The sequence below is a fragment of the Lichtheimia ornata genome, assembly GCF_029851405.1.
Source record: "Lichtheimia ornata isolate CBS 291.66 chromosome Unknown scaffold00116, whole genome shotgun sequence".
NCBI lineage: Eukaryota > Fungi > Mucoromycota > Mucoromycetes > Mucorales > Lichtheimiaceae > Lichtheimia > Lichtheimia ornata.
Window position 1 is genome coordinate 40534 of NW_026695436.1, and position 25171 is coordinate 65704.

General features: G+C 43.5%; 6 protein-coding genes across 6 annotated transcripts; 3 read left to right on the forward strand and 3 right to left on the reverse strand.

The window, feature by feature from the left end:
* Nucleotides 1–451: 451 nt before the first annotated feature.
* O0I10_012222 (uncharacterized protein) lies at nucleotides 452–2721 on the forward strand (the record flags this gene model as incomplete). Its single annotated transcript, XM_058492168.1, has 7 exons — nucleotides 452–721; nucleotides 790–860; nucleotides 1056–1341; nucleotides 1408–1604; nucleotides 1669–1903; nucleotides 1985–2209; nucleotides 2272–2721. The coding sequence occupies 7 exons, from the start codon at nucleotides 452–454 to the stop codon at nucleotides 2719–2721; spliced, it is 1734 nt and encodes a 577-aa protein (XP_058337078.1).
* A 6094-nt stretch (nucleotides 2722–8815) lies between these two features.
* O0I10_012223 (uncharacterized protein) lies at nucleotides 8816–9708 on the reverse strand (the record flags this gene model as incomplete). The annotated part of the gene is made up of 3 exons (XM_058492169.1): nucleotides 8816–9362; nucleotides 9421–9558; nucleotides 9629–9708. The coding sequence occupies 3 exons, from the start codon at nucleotides 9706–9708 to the stop codon at nucleotides 8816–8818; spliced, it is 765 nt and encodes a 254-aa protein (XP_058337079.1).
* A 452-nt stretch (nucleotides 9709–10160) lies between these two features.
* On the reverse strand, nucleotides 10161–13341 carry O0I10_012224 (uncharacterized protein; the record flags this gene model as incomplete). The annotated part of the gene is made up of 13 exons (XM_058492170.1): nucleotides 10161–10203; nucleotides 10262–10436; nucleotides 10494–10551; nucleotides 10609–10703; nucleotides 10760–11324; nucleotides 11385–11397; nucleotides 11464–11539; nucleotides 11598–12280; nucleotides 12335–12472; nucleotides 12522–12674; nucleotides 12730–12866; nucleotides 12920–13067; nucleotides 13121–13341. 13 exons carry the CDS (start codon nucleotides 13339–13341, stop codon nucleotides 10161–10163), a joined length of 2505 nt encoding a protein of 834 aa, XP_058337080.1.
* Nucleotides 13342–14430: 1089 nt separating this feature from the next.
* Nucleotides 14431–15639, forward strand: O0I10_012225 (uncharacterized protein; the record flags this gene model as incomplete). The annotated part of the gene is made up of 4 exons (XM_058492171.1): nucleotides 14431–14712; nucleotides 14782–14944; nucleotides 15017–15429; nucleotides 15490–15639. 4 exons carry the CDS (start codon nucleotides 14431–14433, stop codon nucleotides 15637–15639), a joined length of 1008 nt encoding a protein of 335 aa, XP_058337081.1.
* Nucleotides 15640–17879: 2240 nt separating this feature from the next.
* Nucleotides 17880–18325, forward strand: O0I10_012226 (uncharacterized protein; the record flags this gene model as incomplete). The annotated part of the gene is made up of 2 exons (XM_058492172.1): nucleotides 17880–18023; nucleotides 18104–18325. The coding sequence occupies 2 exons, from the start codon at nucleotides 17880–17882 to the stop codon at nucleotides 18323–18325; spliced, it is 366 nt and encodes a 121-aa protein (XP_058337082.1).
* Nucleotides 18326–18534: 209 nt separating this feature from the next.
* On the reverse strand, nucleotides 18535–20095 carry O0I10_012227 (uncharacterized protein; the record flags this gene model as incomplete). Its single annotated transcript, XM_058492173.1, has 5 exons — nucleotides 18535–18576; nucleotides 18636–18961; nucleotides 19015–19695; nucleotides 19875–20012; nucleotides 20080–20095. The coding sequence occupies 5 exons, from the start codon at nucleotides 20093–20095 to the stop codon at nucleotides 18535–18537; spliced, it is 1203 nt and encodes a 400-aa protein (XP_058337083.1).
* Between the last annotated feature and the right edge of the window lie 5076 nt (nucleotides 20096–25171).

The following is a 25171-nucleotide window of genomic DNA, read 5'->3' on the forward strand; positions in this document are numbered from 1 at the left end:
GTCCAACGTGTAACCGAATCGAGGCAAAAAGTCAAGCGAACACCAAGAGGATAGAATTGGCAAGAAATTTCTCACGATAATCGGGAGCACAGGACAACCGAGATATAAGGGATAGGGGTGATGATCCCATTGGATCACTAACTCTCAGTGGGAAACAAAAAGTGTGTATTGTCATGTCGAATGGTTTCCTTGGATACAAGGTTTTCAGCTCCGGCAAAGCTTAGATTATTGTTACACGCAGGGTAGAAACAAAAGGATCATTCATGGATCCTCCGCCATAGATGCAACAACAGCAGCTCTTCATTCATCACCAGTTATCTTTGATCCCGTCTCACCCTCCTCCTACCCCCCTTGTTTCTTCTTTTTTTCTTCTTTACAGTAGCCTTCCTTGCTCTTTGATTCTCTTTCTTTCTTCCTCTCACACACGCTCTCTCTTGCTCTGTGCTTTCGAATGGACATTCCAGGCCATAAGCGCTCTGAAGACAATGCACGATCACTCTTGAATGGTGACGATGCCAGCCAGCATTACGGTGCAACCACAACAGACGATGCGGCCCAAGTGGCTTCTTCAAGCTCACCTCGAGTGGTGCCTACTTCTCGATCTTTCAGTGAGCATATTGAAGGCCTTGTAGGCTCGTACACACGTACATCTTTGGCCTATATGACGGAAAACTTGCCGATACCATCTTCAGCCCAACCATCCCCCGCTGCTGATAAGCTGGTAAGTGCATCATTCTCTATCATCCAATGACATTTCAATGCTGAGTATGTATTATCCCCATCTCCCAGGCAATACCAGATGAGGAGCAAGCGAATTATTATCAAGGAGATCAAAGCTCTCTTCTTTCAAACCAGCATTTGTAAGTTGATGTTTTATTGTTATGTGTGTGGTGTGTGTGTGTGTGTGGCATGTGAGCCGATAAGAAGGATATTCCAATGTAACCAAATCAGGGGGAAACAAGCTATACCTGTATGCTGATTGGGCGGGGGAAAACAGGAAGGATACCAAAAGATGGATGGATGGATGAATGGATGGTGACTGACATGGTATATAGGTATGCATTTTCAGATGATCATCGACGACCTTCGTACTATGACTCAACTCACTTGGGACCTACACCAGCAACAGGTGGTGATGATCGTTCATCGTTACTCTCGTTCCATGACAGCACTTACAGCTTTATCGAGCCTACTTATACCAACACCAGCAAGGATATGGATTCCACCACCATTGCTGATCATCATCAACCTGTGGCAAAATCATCTTTTTGGCAAGCCGTATTCAATTCAACCAATATTTTAATGGGTGTTGGTATTCTTGCATTGCCACTTGGGTTCAAGGTATGCGTGTGTATATGTGGCACCTAAATCGATGCGTTATTCATGTGCTATTCTATTCGTGTATAGCTTGCAGGATGGGTCATCGGTACATTGGTGTTTATTTTTTGTTTCGTTGTGACCAACTACACTGCCAAGATCCTTGCCAAATGTTTGGATGGTAATCCTGGTGCTCAAACATATGGAGATGTCGGGTATGCTGCATTTGGTACGCGTGGTAGAATGTCTGTCTCTGCCATCTTCGTCACTGAATTGGTTGCAGTATGGTACGTAAAGTGCAAGGAAACGAAAGACGTCGTGACTAAATTAAGGCTATATGTATATATCTAGTATTGCACTGGTGATCTTCCTTAGTGACACCATTTCTTCGTTATTCCCCTCCCTTCCACGCATCATTGTCAGCTTGATTTCATTCTTGGTCTTAACGCCCATGTTATTCGTACCTGTACGCCATTTATCCTATGCCAGCTTATTGGGTGTTCTTATTGCTGTCAGCATCCTTTTCCTCTTGCTGTTTGATGGTTTCACAAAACCTGATGCACCAGGTAGTCTGATCGAGTCAGCGGTAAGTGCGTGGGTGTGCGAATTTATAAACGTGGTTATATGTCACAGGAGTGGACTAATTTTATTGTTTCACCACATTTAGGAAACGGAGATCTTCCCATCCAACTGGCGAGTCATGCCGCTAAGCTTCGGTCTCATAATGGCTGGATTTGCAGGACATTCCGTGTTTCCCCACCTATACAGGGACATGGAGAACCCGAAAGAATACGAATCCGTTGTCGATTTGTGCTATGTAGCAACAGCCATTGTTTATTTCTTTGTGGCTGCATGTGGCTATCGCATGTTTGGGGTGGATACTTTGGAAGAGGTAAGAGAGGGATCACACTTTTATCAGTAGGAGGAGGTAGGTACATTAAATTTTCTCGATAGATCACGCAAAACATTGTTGCTATACCCGAATACAATCGCCTAGTGAATTTGACCGTGCTATGGTTACTTGCACTTAACCCTGTATCCAAATACGGTTTGTCACTAAAACCGGTTGACACAACATGGCAGCTTGCTTTATTACGGCATCCAAAGATCGACGTGTGGTACAAGGAGAATCCGAGATATGGCCGTGTGTTACTTGGAATAGGCACGCTGATACTTAGTGCGACGATTGTGCTGATGGCCTATTTGGTACCTGGCTTTGACAATGTTATGGGCTTATTAGGCGCCTTTTTTGCATTTGTGATCTCTGCTATATTCCCACTCATGTGCCATCGCAAATTATACCAAAGCTCTACACCGCGTTGGCAAAAGATCCTTGACTATATCCTCATTTTCATTTCCGTTGTCATGGCAATTGCCGGTACTTGGGCAAGCATTACAAAGTAACAACCCTGTATAAAGTAATACACATAGAGATAGTAGAGAAAAATAAGAAGGATGGAGGATGAACTAACGTAATAAATGTTGTTGTTTTGTATACAAAAGTGGGATGATGAATGATGTTTATTGAACAATAGGTTGCCTACTTGCTGTTGTACAGCAATGAATTGACATACGGTGTGTTTGACCTGTCAACGAAAAACATGATCTTTATCTGCTTGTTGTGCGAAGGGGACATAACATGAACGAAGGAAGACTTGTTTTACTAGTGTATTGAAGGATTGAAGATGGCCTTTATTGAACATGAAGCTATTCCACTGACTGACGCTGGTTGTGCTGCTCTATCAACAAAGTACAATTCCATGACCTCGGCAGACAAAGAAAATATCCAATCGTATGCAAGCTGCATTAACAACCTTCCCATTTAGGAGCCCGTCAAACTGCAAGCTACCAGGAGGTCTGCTTCGATGGGTATGGACGTCCCTTTATACTGACTCTAATCCTTCGACCGAACTCACAACTTCAAAGGGGACTATCATCTTCAACACCATGCCGAAAATATTGATTCCATACTCCCCGTCATGTCAATGTCTGCATCCGCCTTCTCTGCTAGGTGTCAAACACATTGATGATGGCTATCCATTGTCGACAGGTCCCATAAAAGTTGATGAGAGTAGTTGCCGTATAATACGGTGTAAAACACGATAATTGGATGTACCAATCCTTCAAGATGATAGCATCAAGGTCAAGAGACAATGGATGCATAAGAACAAAGGCTCTTCCTCCACGCTTTGCATATATCCAACCCCATCCGTCCCATATACCAAACCAATGCCCATATCCATATCCATATCCATAGTAAGTTGTATGTATTGAAACAAGTTGCTACACGTAAATAAAGCTGCTTCTATGCAACGGCTATCTGCTGTCCACGTAACGAAGGCTGTAAGGCATGTTGCTGCAAGTAGAGAACACTGTTTGAGACAATGGAGTAAAGGCCTTGCTAATGGTAGCTGCTGCAAATGAATGCTGTTACCATCGGCCGTGATTGAGGAGTATACAAGAGAAGATACAGTGTCAATGGAAGGCGTGTGTTGTAGTGGGGTGCACGCGCCAAGCACTTGCCATTCAGTCAAAGACAATCGGATCAAGAGAGTTGTAGGGTTGACATGATGGGTTGAAGCAGGACAATCGTTCGCAGGTGGTATGTAATTGTATACTTGAATGGGGTAACAGATGAGAATGGGAGGAAGAGGGAAGAAGTTGAGAGTGGGAAGATCTGGAAATCAAATAGTTTTTTTTCTGATGCTTGGATGATCTTTCTTTGTACAAGCGTTGTTCAATCAAATCCTCTCGGATCAAGAAAGTTGAATGATGGGCATGAAGGGCTGGAGCAGAAGAATCGTTCACATGCATTGTATTGGACAACAAAGATGAATGGGAGGAATGGGCTATTAGCTGGCAGTTTACAAATAACTATTCAAAATGACGGTTGTTCATTCAAATCCCCTCGGATCAAGGAAGTTAAATGATGGGCATGCTGGGATGGAGCAGGACAATCGTCCGTATGCATTGGATTGGACAACAAAGGTGAATGGGGGGAATGGGCTGCTAGCTGCCCATGATGGGCTGTTACTGAATATGATACATTGCCCCTTCCAGTCATGCATAATGAGCTGAGTTAAACAAACACGGCCCCTCTGCATCTTCGGCTCTATTGTAACCATACTATTTGACAATGAACAAAGACCACTCTTCATATGGCATCACCCTTACAGCATATGTAAAACATAAAGGTGCCTGTATCTCCAAACTTTACAATCAAACGTGGGCTCTTTAATAGATCAACGTGCTCGACGGGGTCAAAGGAATCTTGTGTCAAAGTATGAAGTTCATCGTGGGCAATCCCAGATCTCGCAAATGTCGCCACCAGCCAAACTGGATTCGGGGGTCGACCTCTTCGACGACGACGACCAAAAAAAATATTTTTGGGCTAATTGCGACATTGAACGCGAAACTTTCACACAAGGTGCTGTTGGCCAAGCCGAGCACATTGCTCTAATAAAAACCCCACGTTCCATTGTAAAGTTTGGAGATACAGGCATCTTTATGTTTGTAAGCATGATGCTATATGAAGAGTGGTCTTTGTTCATTGTGAAGTAGGTGGACCCTGGCAGAGCAAAAGATGCAGAGGGACCTCTTTGTGTAACTCAGCTACTTTGCATGACCGGAAGGATGGAAGGATGATACTGTATACTATTGACAATAGCCCATACATTGCGAGCTAACAGTCATCTCCTCATAATCGGTACTGATGTCCATTCTATGACATGTGAACAATCCTCCTGCTCCAGACATTCATTTCCATCATCCAACTTCCTTGATCCGAGCTGATTTGAGTGAGCTACGCTCAAACACGATTACATCAGTTGAGCAACATAGAGCATGCTATAATGTGTGGATTGATGTAATCGTGTTTGAGCGTAGCTCACTCAAATCAACTCGGATCAAGATAATCCAATCATGGAAATGAATGTCTGGAGCAGGAGAATTGTTCACATGTCATAGAATGGACAACAGTACTGATTGTGAGGAGATGGCTGTTAGCTCGCAATGTATGGGCTATTGTCAATAGTATACAGTATCATCCTTCCATCCTTCCGGTCATGCAAAGTAGCTGTGTTACACAAAGACGTCCCTCTGCATCTTTTGATCTGTCAGGGTACAGCTAATTGACAATCAACAAAGACCACTTTCCATATGGCATCACGCTCACAGCATAGGTAAAGCATAAAAGTGACTGTATCTCTAAACTATACAATGTACTGTGGGGTCTTTAATAGAACAAAGTTGCTCGCCGGGGTCAACCGGATCATGTGTGCCAGTTTCACGATCGTGGTGGCCATTCCAAGATTTGCCAAATGTCGCTGCCAGCCAAAAAATATTTTTCGTCGTCGTCGAAAAAAATTCAAGAGGTCGACCTGATCCCATTTGGCTGGTGGCGACATTTGCAAAATCTGGGAATGGACACCTCGATCGTGAAACTACCACACAAGGTGCGTTTCACCCAGCCGAGCAGGTTAGTTCCATTAAAGAACCCACGTTTGATTGTAATGTTTAGAGATACAGGCTCCTTTATGTTTTATCTATGCCGCCGTAAACGTGATGAAATATGAGATGTGGTCTTCGTTCAATTTCAAGTAGCTAGTCAAAAGATGCAGAAGCATTTGTTGTGCAATTAAGCCGAGAGGGGCGGGACTTCAAGAGTCAATCTTATTGGTTGAGATTGCATAATGGTCCCTGCCCCTATAGTAGATCCGCCTATGAAGACCGTATGGAACCATAGTATGGTGAACAGGCCAAAATGAATCAGTGCATCCGAGAGTATTCGTGCGAAAGGATGAGAGTTGGTGGGGATGACATTGTTTGTCCATGGATCGTACTCATCCAAGATTATGCATACAAGATAGCGGTACATGCTGAAAGGTGTCATAAGTAAGCATATGCATGTACTCGTTTCATGTTGTATCAAAGCTCACTTTTTCCTAAGCGTAAATGACTTAAGCCTTCAATGGATCAAACTTTTGTAACAAGCCCTATTGTTGGTTACCATGACTATGGGTTTATTATCTTTGATAATACAAGCGTCTATTTAAGCCTGTGCACTATCCTGAAACTTGCCACTGCCTATCGTCTATCAGCATACGACCAAGGAAGCTTAAAGAATGTGATGTGGTGCAAGCAACCAAAGCGTCTCGATGCAATGATGTAGATGATCCAATCTCGCTTTCCAACCTTCACATTTCTATCCTCCTTTCATCCCCGAAACCAATCAAGTGGGCCACGTAGAATCAATGGGTATCATTGTGTCATTGTATCCTTAGTTGCTGCCGCCATAAACATCTTCACCCATGATTGCAAACTCTTTGCTGTGCGTGCCTTGACTCCAATACCCAATACCATCCATGATGGCAAACCGCCTTTCCTCAAAGATATAAGTCCTCTCATCCATGCCATCCAATCCATCATCATCCTCATCCGTATCCATTTAACATGATCCATCCTTCCTGATGGTGACGTGTCAAGTAACCATAACGACATCAAGATCCCCTCTCACAGTGCTTGATTGCACCCATCCACCCATCCATCCATTACCATTGCAACTTCAACATGTTGATACAAAGAACCCCTGTGGTCGCTTCCTTTTCCATCCGGCTATTGGTCAATCTCTTTCTTGGTCATCTTCTATCGCAGCTCAACCAGATCAAGAATGCTTGATTGATATGGTATCATCCATAAGGATCCGTATGTATTGAAAGCAAGTTGCAATGCGTAAATAAAGCTGCTTCTAAACAATGGCTATCTGCTGTCCACGTAACGAAGGCTGTAAGGCAAGTTGCTGCAAGTAAAGAACGCTGTTGAAGACAATGGTGAAAAGCCCTTGCTAATAGCAACTGATGAAGTGAACGCTGTTATGGTTGATTGTGGCAGACGAGTGTACAAGAGAAGGTGCAGTGTCAACGGAAGGCGTAGGTTGTAGTGAGTTGTACCCGCCATTGGGCTTGCCATTCAATCGAAGTCTTTCGGTTCAAGATAGTTGTAGGATTGACATGATGCGTTGAAGCAGGACAATCGTTCGCAAGTGGTAGTTGTACTTGAATGGGGCAACAGTGGAAATTAAAGAAATTTTTCTGATGCTTGGATTTTCTTCCTTTGTACAAGCGTTGTTCAATCAAATCCCCTCGCATCAAGAAAGTTGAAGGATGGAGACAATGGGATGGAGCAGAACAATCGTTCACATGTATTGTTTCAGGAAACAGAGGTGAACGGGAGGAATGGGCTCCTAGCTGGCAGCTTACAAATCATTAATGATGTTTCTGTGTTTGAGCATTTTTCAGTCAAATCTCATCGGATCAAGAAAGTTGAAGGATGGACATGCTGGGCTGGAGCAGGACAATCTTTCACATGTATTGGTTTAGGTAGCAAAGGTGAATGGGAGGAATGGGCTGCTAGCTGGCAATTATGAGTTGTTACTGAATAGTGTACACAGCATCATCCATTCATGCTTCCAGTCATGCAAGGTGTTGTAAAGTGTCCGCTGCTGGTCGTGTTTCTAACACTCTCCTGCATTAGCGCCGTTGAGAGTGCATGTCCTATATAAACCTGTTCGATGCAAATAATAAGCAACAGCTCTTTCTTCCCCTTAAAGCTCCTTTGCAATCGGTTCATTGCATCGTATACGTTGCTGCTTGTGTGAGTTGATGCTCAGCTCTTAGGGCGGTTGAGTATTACAGCAGTCCAAGATCGCATTACTACACCTTGCATGACTGGAAGGAGTGATGGATGATGTTTTATTTACTATTCAGTAACAGCTGGTCATTGGTAGCTAATAGCCCATTCCTTCCATTTCCAATTACTGCTCAACCCTGCATGTGAGCGATTCTCCTGCTCCAGCCCAACATTTTCACATTCAACTTGCTTGATCCGAGCTAATTTGATTGAGATACAATCAATAAGAGAGAGTGTCGTATTTCAAGTACCAACATCATCACCAAGTACAAGATGACAACACAAGGTATCACAACGACCACGCTTATCCCGCAAGAGGACACCGAATGTACATGTTTCCATATCCACACTCAAGGTTCATCACTCAACGAGCCCCGTCATCTCCTGTATTCCAGCATCCTCTTATGTAAACGCCATCTCCCTTTGGCATCGTCACACAACCATCCTAGAAACCTATATAAGATATGTTGTAGTTGTAGCTGGTAACAGCACCTTTATCTTGAATATACATCGATTCTCAACGTACTTTCACTTTCTCTATCAGACTACATCAATACACACATATAGCGTGCACCATCTAACTCAACATATGCATACATCGGCGCTATTAGAAAACGGCACAATCTCGTGCCTGCCGACGACCCCTTTTTAAACCAATCGTGCAACTGAATGAGGAACATCAATACATAAAAAAGTTCATTGATCTAAATATTGCAAATAATAGCACGTTACTCTACGTGCAATCGTGCGGGGTCTGATATCCACTCAAGAATCAAATCGAAAAGTAGGACATCCTCGTGGTGCTATGTCATCAGGCTACTACACTGTTCTTATTGGCTTTTGCTAGTGCATATGGCTTTTGGTCTTGGGCTTCAGATGCAGTGGCAAATTGCTGATCGAATAATCCTTTGATGTTCTCAAAGAAATTCCCCTGAAGCAAAGGCTGAAACTCCTCGGTGCTGTTTACGCGAGGAAACGGTTCACTTGGCACAGGCTTGTCCAAAAACGCGCACAATCGATCCCAACCCTCGCCAATTTCCATGATCAATAAGCGGTCAGCAGGTATGTGTTGTTTGACCCATTCATTGTGAGCAACATACAGAGATTTGATTCTTTCCTTGTCATGAAGAAAGCGTTCCAGATCATTAAATGCACCATCCAAGACAACCGTGCGGATCATTTCAAGGTGTTTTACCATCCCTTTTGAAAGCTCCCCAGGGCTATTACGAAATTTGCATTGTACCTTGTAAATTGTATTCTTGACAGAATTGTACCAGCTCTCTGAGTCTCGAATGGTCAACACAAACTTGGCATCAGGGTATTTCACAAGCAGGCGATCAAGGAACACCACCGTGGGCCTGTATCAAATACATTATTGGCTTCAAGATCCCTTCTTCCTGGTGGATGATTACATACCAATCCACTGCCGCATCGAAACCTTCGTAGAGTAAATCCCAGTTGACAGGTTTTTCGGGATGCTTAAAAGCCTTAAGGAATTGCTCGGGATGATCTTCATCACTACCAAAAGTGGTGATCATATGATGCGTTTTGTATCTAGATCACCATGTCATCGTATGGATTAGAGTGCATGATATTGAATAAAACGGAGACAAATTTTACATACCCAAGCATATTCAATGCCAATCGAAGGCTAGATGTGCCTGTACGTCCATATCCTGCACCGATCACTTTGAGAGGTGCCATCGTAAATTGATTGACGTATGTATGTAGTAGCAAGCTTTTCATCATCGCTCAAGGCTTTATATACCCAGCGTTGTTTACTTTTGGAGGGAAATGGACATGGCTGATACAAGTTTCATCTTGCTCATGTTGACAATAGTTCATATTTGTACCACGTGTAAGCGCATGTTGGTATGGATAAGCAGGACACGTTTCATCCCAGGTGAATGACATGCTTTGGGGTTTCATTGTTTGGCAATCTAGTGTGGAGACACCTTATCAAAAGCATGTTCGCCCTTCCATCGTCATTGTACTTAAGATGATCCACGCGTTTCTTATCGATGAATCAATGCAAAATTTATTTATCATGCGTGGCTATGTATAATATGTATGCTTAAGGATTGGATTGGATTGTTTATACCATAATCACATGGGTCGCTGTGCACTTGACAGGCGTGTTGATATATATGTCGTGTTCATTTCCAGTCATTGTAAGGTGGATTGACGAGTGAATGGGTACTAAAAGAGGTTCATTGTCAGCAAAAGTACAAATTGCAGCTAAACAATGGTTGCTTACCTATGCATATTCTGCTCCAGTTGAAGTTCATGAAGGAAAGCATTGACATCATTTTTTCGGAGTGATGAACGTCGACTGGCACCGGCACCAGCACCACCAGCGTCCGTTGGGACCGAGGTTGCCACGCTACCGTTGCTACTGCTACCAGATTGCTGTTGTTGTTGTGGAGGAGCAACTACCACCCTGTATAAGTAACGATTCACGAAGATGATCCGAAAAAGCCCATCCTTACCCAATGCCTCCTTCAAGTTTTCCACGTTGATGGTTTCTTTCTTGACACCTGGGATACACTAATAGGATCGAATGAGATAAATGCTATACGTAATCATCGTCTTAGGTATTCATACTTTTGGTTCTGGAGACGTCCATGGATTTGCCAACTTTGGCTTATGGTCTGGGATGTCTTGTGATGCACGAATTCGGAGGGATCGCTCATGATTTGCTAAACAAAGAAGGATTGTCAACCAATGCATTGATAAAAAGTAACATCCCACTTACCAAATGCTTGTGAGCCCCACTCCACGTACAACTTGCTTTCCAGTTCCAAGCCATGGGTATCATGCTTATCACGCAGTTGCCCTTCATTCGTAAGCTGCTCCACTACGACATGCCGATCCACATAAACAGTAACGGGTGTAGGGTTGTTGGCGTCATCGGTTGAGAATTTGGCTTCGGCCGTTGATGGCAGCTGTCCAGAGAATATGGTGGATGTCCATGCGTTGGCTTCTTGTAGCTGTTGTCGAATCCTGGTAATGTACTCGCCAAGGTTCTCAATGTGAAAATACTCAGCTATCATGCCGAGCCATTCTACAATGGATGCTATCACTGCTCGCTGAATTGTCACGTTCTTGATGGATCCATCCTTGACCATATCTTGAAGCTTGAAAATGAGTGGTACGGTTCTTATCGCTGCATCCACAGTAAATCGGCGAGTGAGAGAACACAAAATGAGGTAAAGTGCTTGGGAATCACCAGCTTGGAAGTCTTCTTTCTGTACCCCGCTGATAATGGTATGGTGTAACGAGTTGACAAAGACCACATCGGTATGTTGGGTAAGCAAATGCTACAAAAAGGTGTTGTGAGAAGCTTGTAGCCGACTGCATGATGTTATTTATACACATACCACAGGATAGGGGCTGAATAAACAATGTTGTAATGTTTGTAAGTATCTTGCTTGCAGCATAAATGTTGAGGTTACTTACCCTGATATTGCTTCAGGAGATGGTGCTGTAATATCGAGATAGCGAATAAGAGATCTGGCAAAATCAAGTCGCGTTTCTATACCATATGATGAGTAAACTAGATGTAGGATGAGCCATGTAAAAAGGAAGGTTACCTGGTTGCTTATCGGTCAACAAAGATACAGCCGATGTCCAACTTGCTGCAGAGATGATATTCTCGGGTGGTGTAGATAAACCTGTTGAAGATATCGAGCGGCCACTAGGAGTATCCACAACAACAGCTGATGTATGTTCAGCGCCAACAAGCTGATCAAGACAAATCAGAGCAACACGACGATACACCTGAATTGGCAACCCATCCACATGTTCAAGAGTTGTGCTGGCACGCAATTTGGCAATAATGTATCCTGCCATGTCGTCAAGCTGATTCTGATAATAGTTTTGGGATGCGAGACCACCAATGCTGTGGATAATTCCTTGATGAATCACGTATTCGAAAACGGCTTGTCGGTCATTTTGATCCGCTGGTAGCTCTTGTCGAAATGATGTGACATGCAACGATTTGACTAGCAGCGTGAACAATACATTGAGGACCTCCAATACGGATACACCAACCAGAGGAGCATTATCGGCATTCAAAACGGTATCGAGCACTGATATAAGACATGAATGCTTGTCATTGAAGTAGCTGCGCTCCAACGTGTTGCTGATTTCCAATTGTTGTAATGTCTCTGAAACCAAAAGGTATCGATATTGTTGTTGTACAGAGTCGAGAATGAGCTCCATCGTGCTGACAACCCTGTCTGGAGGCCACCATTGTCCATTGTCATCGGCAAACCTACCATGACCCATTGATTAAGTTGCTGTATACAATCCTGGTATGTATACTTACGTGTAGACTAAACCCAACGCCATCCGAACAGCAGCACCATTTGACTTTGAGAACAAAATACCCGTACTTTGGGCAGCCAATGCTTCAATTGCACCTCGTGTCAATCCACCTTCTCCTTCCTTGGTAGCTATCGTCTCACTAGATTCGTTGTAAGCATGCATATCAAAATTGAATGAGTCCCACTTACGTCTTTTCCAAACGACTACCAGCTTCCCCGGAAACGATCAACGTCTGAAGAAGAGCAGGAAGAATGATGTCAAGCTGAGTCGAAAAATCACTGGCATGTACTGCAGACGATGTAACAGCTGCTTGAAGGCCACGATGTCCAATGTACTGCATTCTAGATATCATCCATTAATCCATGTATCATACCACTCTTATATAAAACCTCTTACCTCAATGCATAATCTTCATCTTCATTGGCATAATTACAAAAATCGGCAAACTTTTGGAGTAATGCTTCAAAGTCTGATGTGAATCCAGGGTCGATGCCGAGAGTTGATCCATCATGGTAGTTGCAAAAGATAACAAACTTTGTACGTACATGTTAGCCCCATCTATCAATAGAACCTGCTATCGACTTACAGTTTCACATGAAAGTTCAACCAAATCACTGTCTCGGGTATCCAAGGTCTTGTTGAGGATGCGAACGACCCACTTTGAAAACAGGTTGAGATCATGGTGACATGATTGAATCAATGCCTTGATGATGGATAATGATACTTGATTGTTTCTATGAGAGCGTTCAGTGACCACCATCAAGTAAGAAACAAACTCGATACTTGCTGCTTACGGCCCTTGTAGATGTCTCGTTCAACTTTGTATTGAAGATAACGACCCACTTTGGTGAGCTTGGCAGGTCGTGAGCTTGCATAAAAGGTGAGATAGCTGAGTTCTGATGACCGTGGTCCTTTCTCACCCTCTCGTCGAGGATAACAGCTCTTGATGAGCTTGACGTGTTTGAGATTGCGCATGCAAAGCGATCCAAAGCAACCGGTTGCTGACATTAGGAAATAGAATGGACGAGTGAAAGTTGTAGTTGAAGCTGATGTTGAATGACTGTAAGGTTAGCGTCGAGGATGCATTGGGTGTACGATGACGAATAAAACAGGTGTTTGCTTGTACTGGACGAGTGGAAGGAAGAAGATAAGAATTGTCCGAGTAAAGAAAAGATAAAAGAGAACGACAAGGGTTAATGTATAAAATGGGTTGTGCGTAGAAAGAGAGAAAGAGAGAATGAAATCAAATCCTCCTTCACTCCGTCTTTATTTGAGATAGGCCACTTTGAGGAGGAGGGGGGTTGGTTATACTACACACAACAACGTGCCACAAGGGACAATGGAGCATGAGCTCGTGGTGTCTTCAATCTGTGTAACATTATAGACCTTGAATTACATCAACAAGTGGAGTTGGGAGAGCCTTGACAATCATTATCGCAATGCTGGCACCAAGCAGGATTGAAATCACTAGTAATTCCCTCGGAATTGGCATCCAGATAAGATCTCCTGCAGCAACCTTGTTACGGCGACGAGGAACACACATGACTTTGTAGAGATGAATTGTCTTGTAATCCACACACACTTTGGTAGCCTTGTCATGTACCTTTTATACCTTCAATCCTCAATGTCGTCAATGTAATCTTTGTATAAGTAAAGTGGTCGTCTTTTTTCATTGTCAAGAATGCTTATTCAAGTGTGGTTGGTCCCATTATCTTGCTGAAATATGCAATGTTGTCAAAGTAAAAAGTTGTCGCATTGATCAGCTGCTGCATATGAAAATCGTCAGCTGGGTATCCCATTCAACCATGTGACATTGTAGTATCCGGCGGCTATGGCTATTGGGCACATTGTAGCGCGTGAAAGGGTTCAATGAACCACAAACATACATGGAAGTGGATACCAGGTATAGCTGGAAGTGGCATGAATCAATCATGCTTCCAATAGACGTGTATCCTAAAAGGACAAAGGGCCCCATCAATGACGGCACACGAATCTAAAATCCGCTCGTGCAACATGCATTCTGCAAAAAGAGGAAAGTTGCTCGATTGTTTTTCTTTCCTTCTTTCATCCCAAGACAAACACCCGCACACATGCAGTATGGCATTTACTAGGAAACAATTAATCACCATCGTCATTGCCGGGATATTCTCGGCATTGTTCTTCCGTACCGATCCTGCTCTCAAAAACACGCTACCATCACTACGTGTTCAACCATCCGATACGTACACCCTTGACTTTTACCCAGGCGGGCATTTCGTAGAGCTGCCGCAAGGCACCATGCGTTATTGGCTTTTCGGTAATCCTGATGGTGAACGTGTAGTCCTCGTACATGGTATAAGCAGCGGTGCTGTGACATATGACAAGCTTGCAAGACATCTCGTAAGACACCATTAACGCCGTAACCTTCTTTGTCATATGGATTAACAAAGACACCATCACCCATTTTAGGCCGACAATGGATACTATGTGCTTGTCTTTGATCTATGGGGACGTGGATACTCAGATGCTCCTCCTGGTTATTATGATGAATCATTGTATACTACGCAACTCGTCCTCTTACTTCAAAAAGTTGGCTGGCAAAGAGCCAACGTTGTCGGTATTTCATTAGGAGGTAAAACCATCATCTCACGTATGACATACAAGATGTTATCATCCTAACAACGTAAGCATATGCATTTCCCAGGCGGCATTGCTACATCCTTTACCGCATTTTATCCTGAGATAGTCAACAAACTCGTTCTCATTGCCCCAGCTGGTCTGATGGATTCCGAAAAAGATCTCCCTCTCTATGGTAAATTGCTCAAGCTATCCATGGTGCGATCATTGTCGCAACAATCATGGTTCAAATGGGTAGCTCACAAGGGGGTCGCTCATTTCTTTAAAACATCGCGTACAAAGGAGTCGAGGACATCGCCCGATTTCAATCGCCTTGCCACAGCCGTGTTCTCTCAATTTCAGGGACATTCAGGCTTTTTTAGAGCCTTTCTCAGCACTGTAATGGATTACCCGTTAGATGATTTGCATGACCGATATCAGAAAATTGGTCAACAAAACCCAAATTTACCCGTATTGGTTATCTGGGGCGATGAAGACAAGGTACGTAATGGATACATAAAGGATTCATATATACATCATCTCATGCAACGGCTTTTATAGACCGTACCATTTCGCCATGCTCCACGACTTCAACAATACATACCCCAGAGCCAGTTGCTGCGTTTTGATGGAGCCGGCCATGATGTATTGATAACAAGATATGAGGCAGTAGATCAAGCCATTAGCGAGTTTTTGCGTGATAGCAAATAAAACGAGTCATAGATTGTGTGTTTATACGCTTACCTATGATGGCTGGTAACGTCTCCGCTTTCAATGTGCAAAAGAAAAAAGTATCTAAAACCATTGAGGATGCATTAGGATGTATGCAATCAAGCATCCTTTATGCCGCTCCAAGGTACACAAACAAAAGCGGACATACATTCCGGCTCGGTGATGATAACCTTTTAAGGGGCAGGTGGGTTTATCAGTTTTCAACACTTCGACACAGTACTTCAAGATGCTTGACCACTTTATCAGTTCAATTAATCATGACAACAATTCTCACGCCAACTCACATATAAACAAGGCTCTTTGCACCAACAGCACCATAAACCCTTTGCTCCTACTTGTATGCATATCATCAATCATCAATGGTCTTTGGTAAGTCTCAAGGGTATTCTTTATTATGTGATCCCCAAAATGAGGGTACTCATGCGTTCATCTTTTTTGGTTTCATCATTGTTTTACCACTTGAAGTGCTCATTATTGATGCCCATGTAATGGCATTTGGCTGTGTTCCTTGATGGAGCTTTGTGGTAGGTGTCATTTATACATTAAAAGGATGCCTAGTCTGATAGGAATTTGGGACTCCTTTGTAGGTGACATAAATACATGCCACAAGACACCATTCAAGACCATCATCCAGAACAGAACTTGGGAAACATGATACACAGATCACCATACAAGGCGATGCTGATGCGCAATACATACCATGAGCTCAACTCCTCAATGGCTTACTTCATTACTCAATCAAGATTGGGACTTGCATCCAGAGGCAAGTATGTATGCGCACAACTGCTTGCTGGCGCTATATGCTCAACAACGACAACACGGCAATTCTCATCAACACAATCGAGGTGTATGGACGCACGAAGATGGTTGACATTCATCGAGAAATGAACCATGGTGAATCAAGCATGCCTTCTGATGACTTGCCATACACCAATGAATATACCCCATCGAGCTGCGAACCAACGAGGGATACAAGTTGGTCATTGGGATGCAAACATGAAAAGTACGGGATTACCCATTAGATGATTTACATGAGCGATATCAGAAAAGTGGACAACAAAACCCAAATTTCCTAGTGTATTGGTTCTCTGGGGCGATCAAGACAAGGTATATAATAATGGATAAAGGATTCATATATACATCATCTTATGCAACGGCTTTTATAGACCCTATGTACCATTTCGCCATGCTCCACGACTTCAATAATACATACCCAAGAGTCATTTGCTGCGTAAGATGGAGCGGGCTATGACGTGTTGATAACAAGATATGAGGCAGTGGATCAAGCCATTAGCGAGTTTTTGCGTGATAGCAAATAAAACAAGCCATGGATTGTGTGTTTATACGCTTACCTATGATGGCTAGTGATGTCTTCACTTTCAATGTGCAAAAGAAAAAAGTACCCAAAACTATTGGGGATGCATTAGGATGTATGCAATCAAGCATCTTTTATGCCGCTCCAAGGTACACAAACAAAAGCGGACTAATACATTCCGGTTCCGCGATGGGAACAGCCATAAATATATATCCTGCATCCCTTTTCATCATGCACTTGCTCAAGCAACTGGTACCACACATGCATGGATCCACACACGAGGTTACCACCTACCATTTGGTGATCATAGCTCATAATTCTAGCCACGTTAATGATATCACCGTTCAAGATCGATGCTATGTGTTTATTGTTTACAAGACGTGATACTTATTTATGCATCATACAATAGAAAAACAAACGAACAACTGCAGGAGCTTGTTGCTGTAGGGGCCTATGTATTGAAAAGTGTCGTTATAATACGTCGTCATTTGATCGCCACCATCATCAATATGGATGTCACAGGGCTTTGTTTGCTTTCACCAACATAGATGTTGCACATCGAGCCCCCCTATTTTTCGCTTGCTACAATACGCATTATTTTAGTTACGCGCAGCACATTACATCTTTCTCCTCTATTTCTTTCTTGTCGCTGGTGTTTCAATCCCCAACTTCGCCCGCCCACGAACACACAACTATGCTTTTAACTTGCCGTTCAATATCATTCAAAGCAAAATGGATCACGTTTATTGCAAGGCTTGCATCTAATGTTCGTGGTGGAAGACGAAAACGCCAGCATGGTACGACACGAAACAACGATAACCATATCCACGCCTGCCATTGTACGCCATCCCACTACCGGAAACTTGTGCCAGTTAACAACATTACGAAACCAGAAGCACCAGCAATGTCGTCATCATCGACGGATAGCAACAAAATAAGGACCATGCTTTTTCGACGCAATGGCTGTAATGCTTCTGATTTGACCGACAATGATGTAAAAGAAGAAATTGATCATCTTCAAAGGTTGTATCTATTGGCATTGGACGAGGTAAGAGGCGTTGTTGTTATGTATGAAAGAAGGAAAACACGCGTTACAACCACGCTCATGCAACAATCGCATTTGCATAGTTGAATTTTGCACAAGACTCAATGGGGTCGTTGTACTACGAAGGGGACCGCATTACAGCGCATGAAGCTATTAATGATTGCACAAACACATTTATGCGGCTGTTATCAAGAATTTCAGACATCGATCAAAGACGTCATCTACGTTTGACCATCATTCCAAAACTCGTTGATTTGCAAGAGCAATACAACCAACTTCCTCCACCACCACCCTCTTCACCTTGATCATCTTGATTGCCCGTATCATCATTATTGTTTGCTCCTCATTCCTCCCTCAAAAGTACCTTTATACCGTATTCCCAATATACTGTTTGCAATGATCATATAGTTCACTCTATCAATTATATCAAGCGTTTCATCCAAATGTATTTCATGGTATAATGTGGGAAGCTAAAGCTACAAACAAATGACAGGATGCCATAATCCATTTCTGGTTACGATTGTTTGCACTCGGGTGCGTTCTCATTCTTTGCAGGCTGCTGGAAAATAAGCTGTCAGTTACCATCAAAAGCAATCAATTTGGATCAAACCATACCGTGTCGTCATCGTCATCGTCATCATCATCGTCATCGAGATCGTCGTCATCGTCATCCTCCTCCTCTTCAAAGAAGTCTTCTTCATCCTCAGACTCAAATCCTTCATATTCTAAAGCTTTGCCGGTGAAGTAATCCACAGCATGAGGGATGATCTTGTCCTTGAATTCCTCGCCAGTCTCATAATCCACCTCGAGCTTGGCATCCAGGCCTTCAGCCTCTTCCTCATCCAATTCCTCATCATCACCAGGGAAGCTTGGCGGGCTAAAGAAGCTGAAGAACGTATCGGCAGGGACTGTGCGCTTGACAACACGTGTCTTGTTGGTACCTATAATGGGCTTAGCAATCTGGGTTGGCTTGCCACACAATGTGCTACTTTACCCTTATGGCGTTGCTTTTTGGTTTCAACCTTGACAGTGAGATCCTTATTCTCCTTCCAGTGAATGTTGCAACCTTCTGCATGATCATAGACAAAGTCGCCACCATAAGCGTGATCTTGGTAATAGTAAGTCTTGGTCAACACCTTGTCGGTAAAGTAATCGTTGTCGGCAAACTCAAACTCAAGCTTGAAACCGGGCTTATCCATGTACGATAGCCGAACATCCACCAAATGCTTAAGTGCTTGCTCATCTTGATCAGTGATGCTCTCCGAAATTTGTGGGTGATTCTTCAATGCAGTCAACCAAAACTCGGGGATACCATCCACATGTTCATCATCGTCTTTGTCCTCTTTGTTGTCACTGGAAGATGCTGCAGGTTGCTTTTGCTTTTGTTGCTCATTGTCTTCATCTTGTTCCTCGTCAACTTTCTTGCCAGCTTCAACTTCTTCCTCGGTAGGTTCATAAGCACCAGCAATGACTTGAGCGCGCTTGGTGTAAAGCGGGGTGTACAATGCCAAATACTTTTTCTCCAATGCCAAGATTTCTTCCTGAAACTTGCCCTCTAGCTCGGCATGCTGTGATTGCAGATACTGAAGACCATGGATACGACGTTGAACACTGGCAGGGAGTGGATTACTTGCAAGAGAGCCGAGTCTACCTTGGAGCATGGTGGCCAAAGCTCCTGACAACTTGGTCGTTAGAACTTGACATCCTTTGTCCTCGCCTTGACACCCATATCTTGATCCAATATCCTCACGCAAACACATACGCATACGTTCTCTTCGCTCCCACTCTCTCCAACACATGCAAACATACACCCCCAAGAGATAGCCATTCCTTTTCACCGCCACAACAACATACCTTGATTATTTTCTTCTGAGATACTAGATATGCTTGGACGATATTCGGATGTGATGGGTGCAGGGTTAATGGGCGTGTTCTGAGGTGTTGGTGCTGTGAACGATTTGCTCTGCTTCTTGTTGATATCTACACTGGCAGCTATGGAGGAGCGAATGTGAAGGGGTCAATACATGAGAATGCCAAGTTGAATGTTGGGTGGCCTTACATGCTTGTTGATCCATGGTGTACTTTTTTTCTGTTTCCGGGAAAGAAAGGAGGAGACTGTGTGGCTCCCCAAAAAAGAAAAGCTTCGGTGAGCATCCCCACCCGTTAGGCCTAACCCAACCAATGAGATCGAACACCTGGCCTGAGCTCAATACTCACTCATCATGCGTCGCATCTTTATGATAAAGGTCCTACATCCATCATCCTACTACACCAACACCATCTCATTGCTGCTTGACAACAATAGATAACCATCAACCATACACCGTCCTATACCTTTATTCTTTCATCCTTGGCACAAAGTATATCATACGACACCACCACAAGCATTAGTGGCCCGTCTCCATTACGAGGAATCCTAAACCAAGCTAGCTACCATGTTAACATCACCACATAATGTAGCAACCTCAATAAAGCTCCATTAGCAAGCATGTTGTCTTTGTAAGCACCAAAGTTATCAATGCCATTTCCAAAGCATGCAAGACCATATGTTCATTTTAGGTGGTCTATTAACCGTGATGGACAAGTGACGGATGGCTGCTAACGACGCAAACCTTTTGCTTCGTATCACTTATCCCACGTATCATGCTTCATGCTTTACATGAGAACCTTTCGGATGCACTGCTAATCATTTTGTCCTCGTGAATACCTGCTGGTCAACTACTTTAGACATTACGAACAACCATTGATTCACATGCACATCATGGCCAGTGATTCTAAGATCCCTATCAAGATTACATCCCAACACCTAATTGATTCTTACACAAACCACGCGGGTCTGTACCCGGGTCAACGACCCTTCTTACAGGCAAAGGTTACTTTGGATTAATTATAAAACTTGCTCATACGGCTTATCATAAGCACCAGCAAGAAGCATGTCAACCTGGGACCTTCATAATCAAACGGGTTACCATTGTAAGAACAATCACTAGAATACGTGACAGCGTTAAGGCTCACTAATCAATGTACAGGATGTGTGTCGTTCATTTACACAAGTACGCTGGTCCGTGCACATAATCAAAGATGCACTTGTCTCCGCTTCATTGTTATGTCTTACCATGCGCATCACCTACTACATTTCATTTCTCTCCCAAGAAGAACCCTTTATACATAAGAACAGGCGTCCTATTAATACAAGATCACCAAGACAAGCATTTTCTTGTGCACAAGGGAAGATACACACAGCAGCTATTACACACCCATTGTTGTATCCATGCATACTACATCATCCTTTTGACCTTGGCACTTAGGAAACGCATGCAGATCCCAGTCGCTGCTGGTTGCATGTAGAGGATAATGGCAGATGGCATGTACAACCAAATATCAAGAACACAGTCCACCATTGCTGCTATGCGTATTCAATATTGGATGCTGTTTACTGTTTACTCACGTACCTCCCTAAAGCTATTCATCATCCGTTTATGCAGCAACAACCTCTCAAAAACGCACGTGTGTAACCGCCACGTGGTTTTTCGCCCAGTTCCTCGCCTTGTCTATAGTGCTCTCAACAACATCCATTATCAGTAAGCAGCTCCATCACGCTTAAAGCATAGCGAAAACATAAAGATGCCCATATCTCAAAATCTTACAATCAATGCTGGGTCTTTTTTAATAGAACAAAGCTACTCGCCTGGGTCAACAGGATCATGTGTGCCAGTTTCACGATCGAGGTGACCAATCCCAGATATGCCAAATGTCGCCACCCGCTAAAAAAAATTCAAGAGGTCGACCCGAATCCAATTTGGCTGGTGGCGACATTAGGCAAATCTGGGAATGGCCACCACGATCGTGTAACTGGCACACAAGATCCTGTTGACCCTGGCGAGCAACTTTGTTCGATTAAAGACCCCAACATTGAATGTAAAGTTTTGAGATACAGCTGACTTTATGTTTTCTATATGCTGTAAGCGTGATGCTATATGAAGGGTGGTCTTTGTTCATTGTGAAGTAGCTTGACCCTGGCAGAGCAAAAGATGCAGACGGACCTCTTTGTGTAACACAGCTACCTTGCATGACTGGAAGGATGGGTGGATGATACTTACATACTATTGATGATAGTCTACAAGCTGCGAGTTATCAACCATTTCCTCACAATCAGCGTTATTGCAAAATCCACTGCATGTGAACAATTCTCCTGCTCCAGCCGAGCATTTCCATCATTCAAGTTTCTTGATCCGAGCCGATTTGACTTAGCTACGGTGGAACAGCAAGCATGAAAATTATTGAATCGCAGACCCTGCGAATGTCTCCGTCTCTCAAACTTGTGGACGCACCCATTCCAAATTTTCAAATGAAGCGTGAAGTCTCTATTAGAAAAAGTTGATCAGCATGCTCGAGAGCACCCCTCTGACCAATTTTCAAGTTGGAAGTGAGCAACTTCGGGGCGGTGGGCCGTCCGCTCTTTTGTTGCCCATCATCCACCGCTTGGGCCCTCCCGCATTCAAGACATCCTTAATGAAGTGTATGGTTTTTAAATGAATGAAGTTGACCAGCATGTTGCAGCGAACCTTCAGACAAAGTTTCAGGTTCGAAATGGGGAATCCCAAGATACTACATAGTATTTCGATGAATCATGAATCTGGGGCTGACCTGCATTCCGATCTCCATAATAAATCCCACATTGTACCCTCCCATTCAATTTCTTATAATGAAGTATAGGTTCCTTATTATGACAAAGTTGGTTAACATGTCCAAGAGCATCTTGTGTGAAAGTTTCATGTTCGAGAGGGGCAATCCCATAATCAAGATTACACTTTCAAGTGTTCGTGCATTTATACAAGAGGTGTCCTACCCATTTAATTTCCACCTCTTCCACCTCCCGCTTCTTGTCTCTTCCTCCCATTCTCACCTGTTACCCATTCAAGTACAACTACCACCTGCAAACGATTGTCCTGCTTCAACCCATCATGTCAATCCTACACTTGGCTTGATCCGATTGTCGTCGACTGAATGGCAAGTCCATGCCACATGCAACCCACTACAATACACGCCTCCCATTGACACTACACGTTCTCTTGTACACTCGTCTACCACGACCAATGGTAACAGCATTCATTCCAGCAATTGCTATCAGCGAGGTCTTTACTCCATTGTCTCAAACAGCGTTCTTTACTTGCAGTAGCATGCCTTGCAGCCTTTTGTATAACATGAACAGCAGATAGCCATTGTATAGAAGCAGCTTTATTTACGTGTAGCAACTTGCTTTCAATACATACGGATCCTTATGGATGATGCCATTTCAACCATCAACTACTTTTGCCCAATCAAGCATTCTTCATCTGGTTGAGTTGCGATAGAAAATGACCAAGAAAGAGATTGACCAACAGCGGGATGGAAAAGGAAGCGACCAAAAGGGGTTCTTGGTATCAACATGTTGGAGTTGCAATGGTTATGGATGGATGGATGCAATCAAGCACGGTGATAGGGGATCTTGATGTCGTTTTGGTTACTTAGCAATGTCACCAGCAGGAAGGATGGGCCATGCTACGTGGATACGGGTGAGGATGATGATGGATTGGATGGCATGGATGAGAGGGCTTATATCTTTGACGAAGGTGGTTTGTTACCAATGGATGGTATTGGGTATTGGAGTCAAGGAACGCACAGCAACGAGTTTGCAATCATGGACGAAGATGCTTTATGGCGGCAGCAACCAAGGATACAATGACACAATGGTGCCCACCGATCCTATGTGACCCACTTGATCGGTTTCCGGAATGAAAGGGAGGATAGAACCATGAAGATTGGAAAACGAGATTAGGTCATATACATCATTGCATCGAGGCACCTTTGTTGCTTTCATCACACCACATTCTTTAGAGCTTCCTTGTTCATATGCCGATAGACGATAGGCGATGGTAATTCTCAGGATAGTGCACAGGTTTTAAATAGACGCTTGTACTTTCAAGGATAATAAACCTATGTTAAATGACACCTGACAATAGTACATGTTACAGAAATTTGATCCATTGAAAGCTGAAGTCATTACATTTAAGAAAGAGTGAGCTCTGATACAATGTGATATGGGTACATGCATACGCATCTTACGACAGCTTTCGTATCTTGTACCTATACTCTTATATGATTACGATCCCCTGGAGACAAACAATGCCATCCCTCTCTCGCCCTTTCGCACGAATACTATCAGATGCACTGATTAGTTTTGACTTGTTCACCATACCATGGTTCCATACGGTCTTCATAGGCGGATCTTACTATAGGGGCAGGGACCATTATGCAATGTCAACCAATAAGGTTGACTCTTGAAATCCCGCCCATCCCGGGTTAATTGCACAACAATCGCTTCTGCATCTTTTGCTCTGTCTAGGTCTAGCTACTTGACATTGAACGAAGACCACTCTTCATATAGCATCACGCTTACAAACATAAATGTGTCTGTATCTCCGAACTTTACAATGAAACGTGGGGTCTTTGATAGAACAATGGGCTCGGCTTGGCCAACAGCACCTTGTGTGAAAGTTTCACGTTCAATGTCGCAAACAGCCCAAAAAATATTTTTTGGTCGACGTCGTCGAAGAGGTCGACCCCCAGATCCAGTTTGGCTGGTAACGACATTGCGAAATCTAGGATTGGCAAGCTTGATCGTGAAACTTTCACACAAGGTGCAGTTGGCCAAGCCGAGCCCATTGTTCTATCAAAGACCCCACGTTTCATTGTAAAGTTTAGAGATACAGGCACCTTTATGTTTGTAAGCGTGATGCTATATGAGAAGTGGTCTTTGTTCATTGTCAAGTAGCTAGACCCTGGAGAGCCAAAGATGCAGAAGGACCTCTTTGGGTAACTCAGCTAAAAGGTCAGGACTTCAGGGACAATGCATGAAAGGTACACAACCCTCACTTTGATGTCATACATTGGCAGCTAATGGCCACTTTTGTGCATTCCCAACTTTTGTGCATTCTATTGTAGGTGGACGATGCTCCTGCTCTAGACATTCATTTCCATGATTAAAGTAGGTTGATCCGAGCTGATTTGGTTGAGTTACGCTCACACAAGATTACATCGGTTGAGCTACATCGAGCGTGCTTGATGTCCAGAGTGATGTAATCTCTCTTTGACCGCAGCTCAGTCAAATC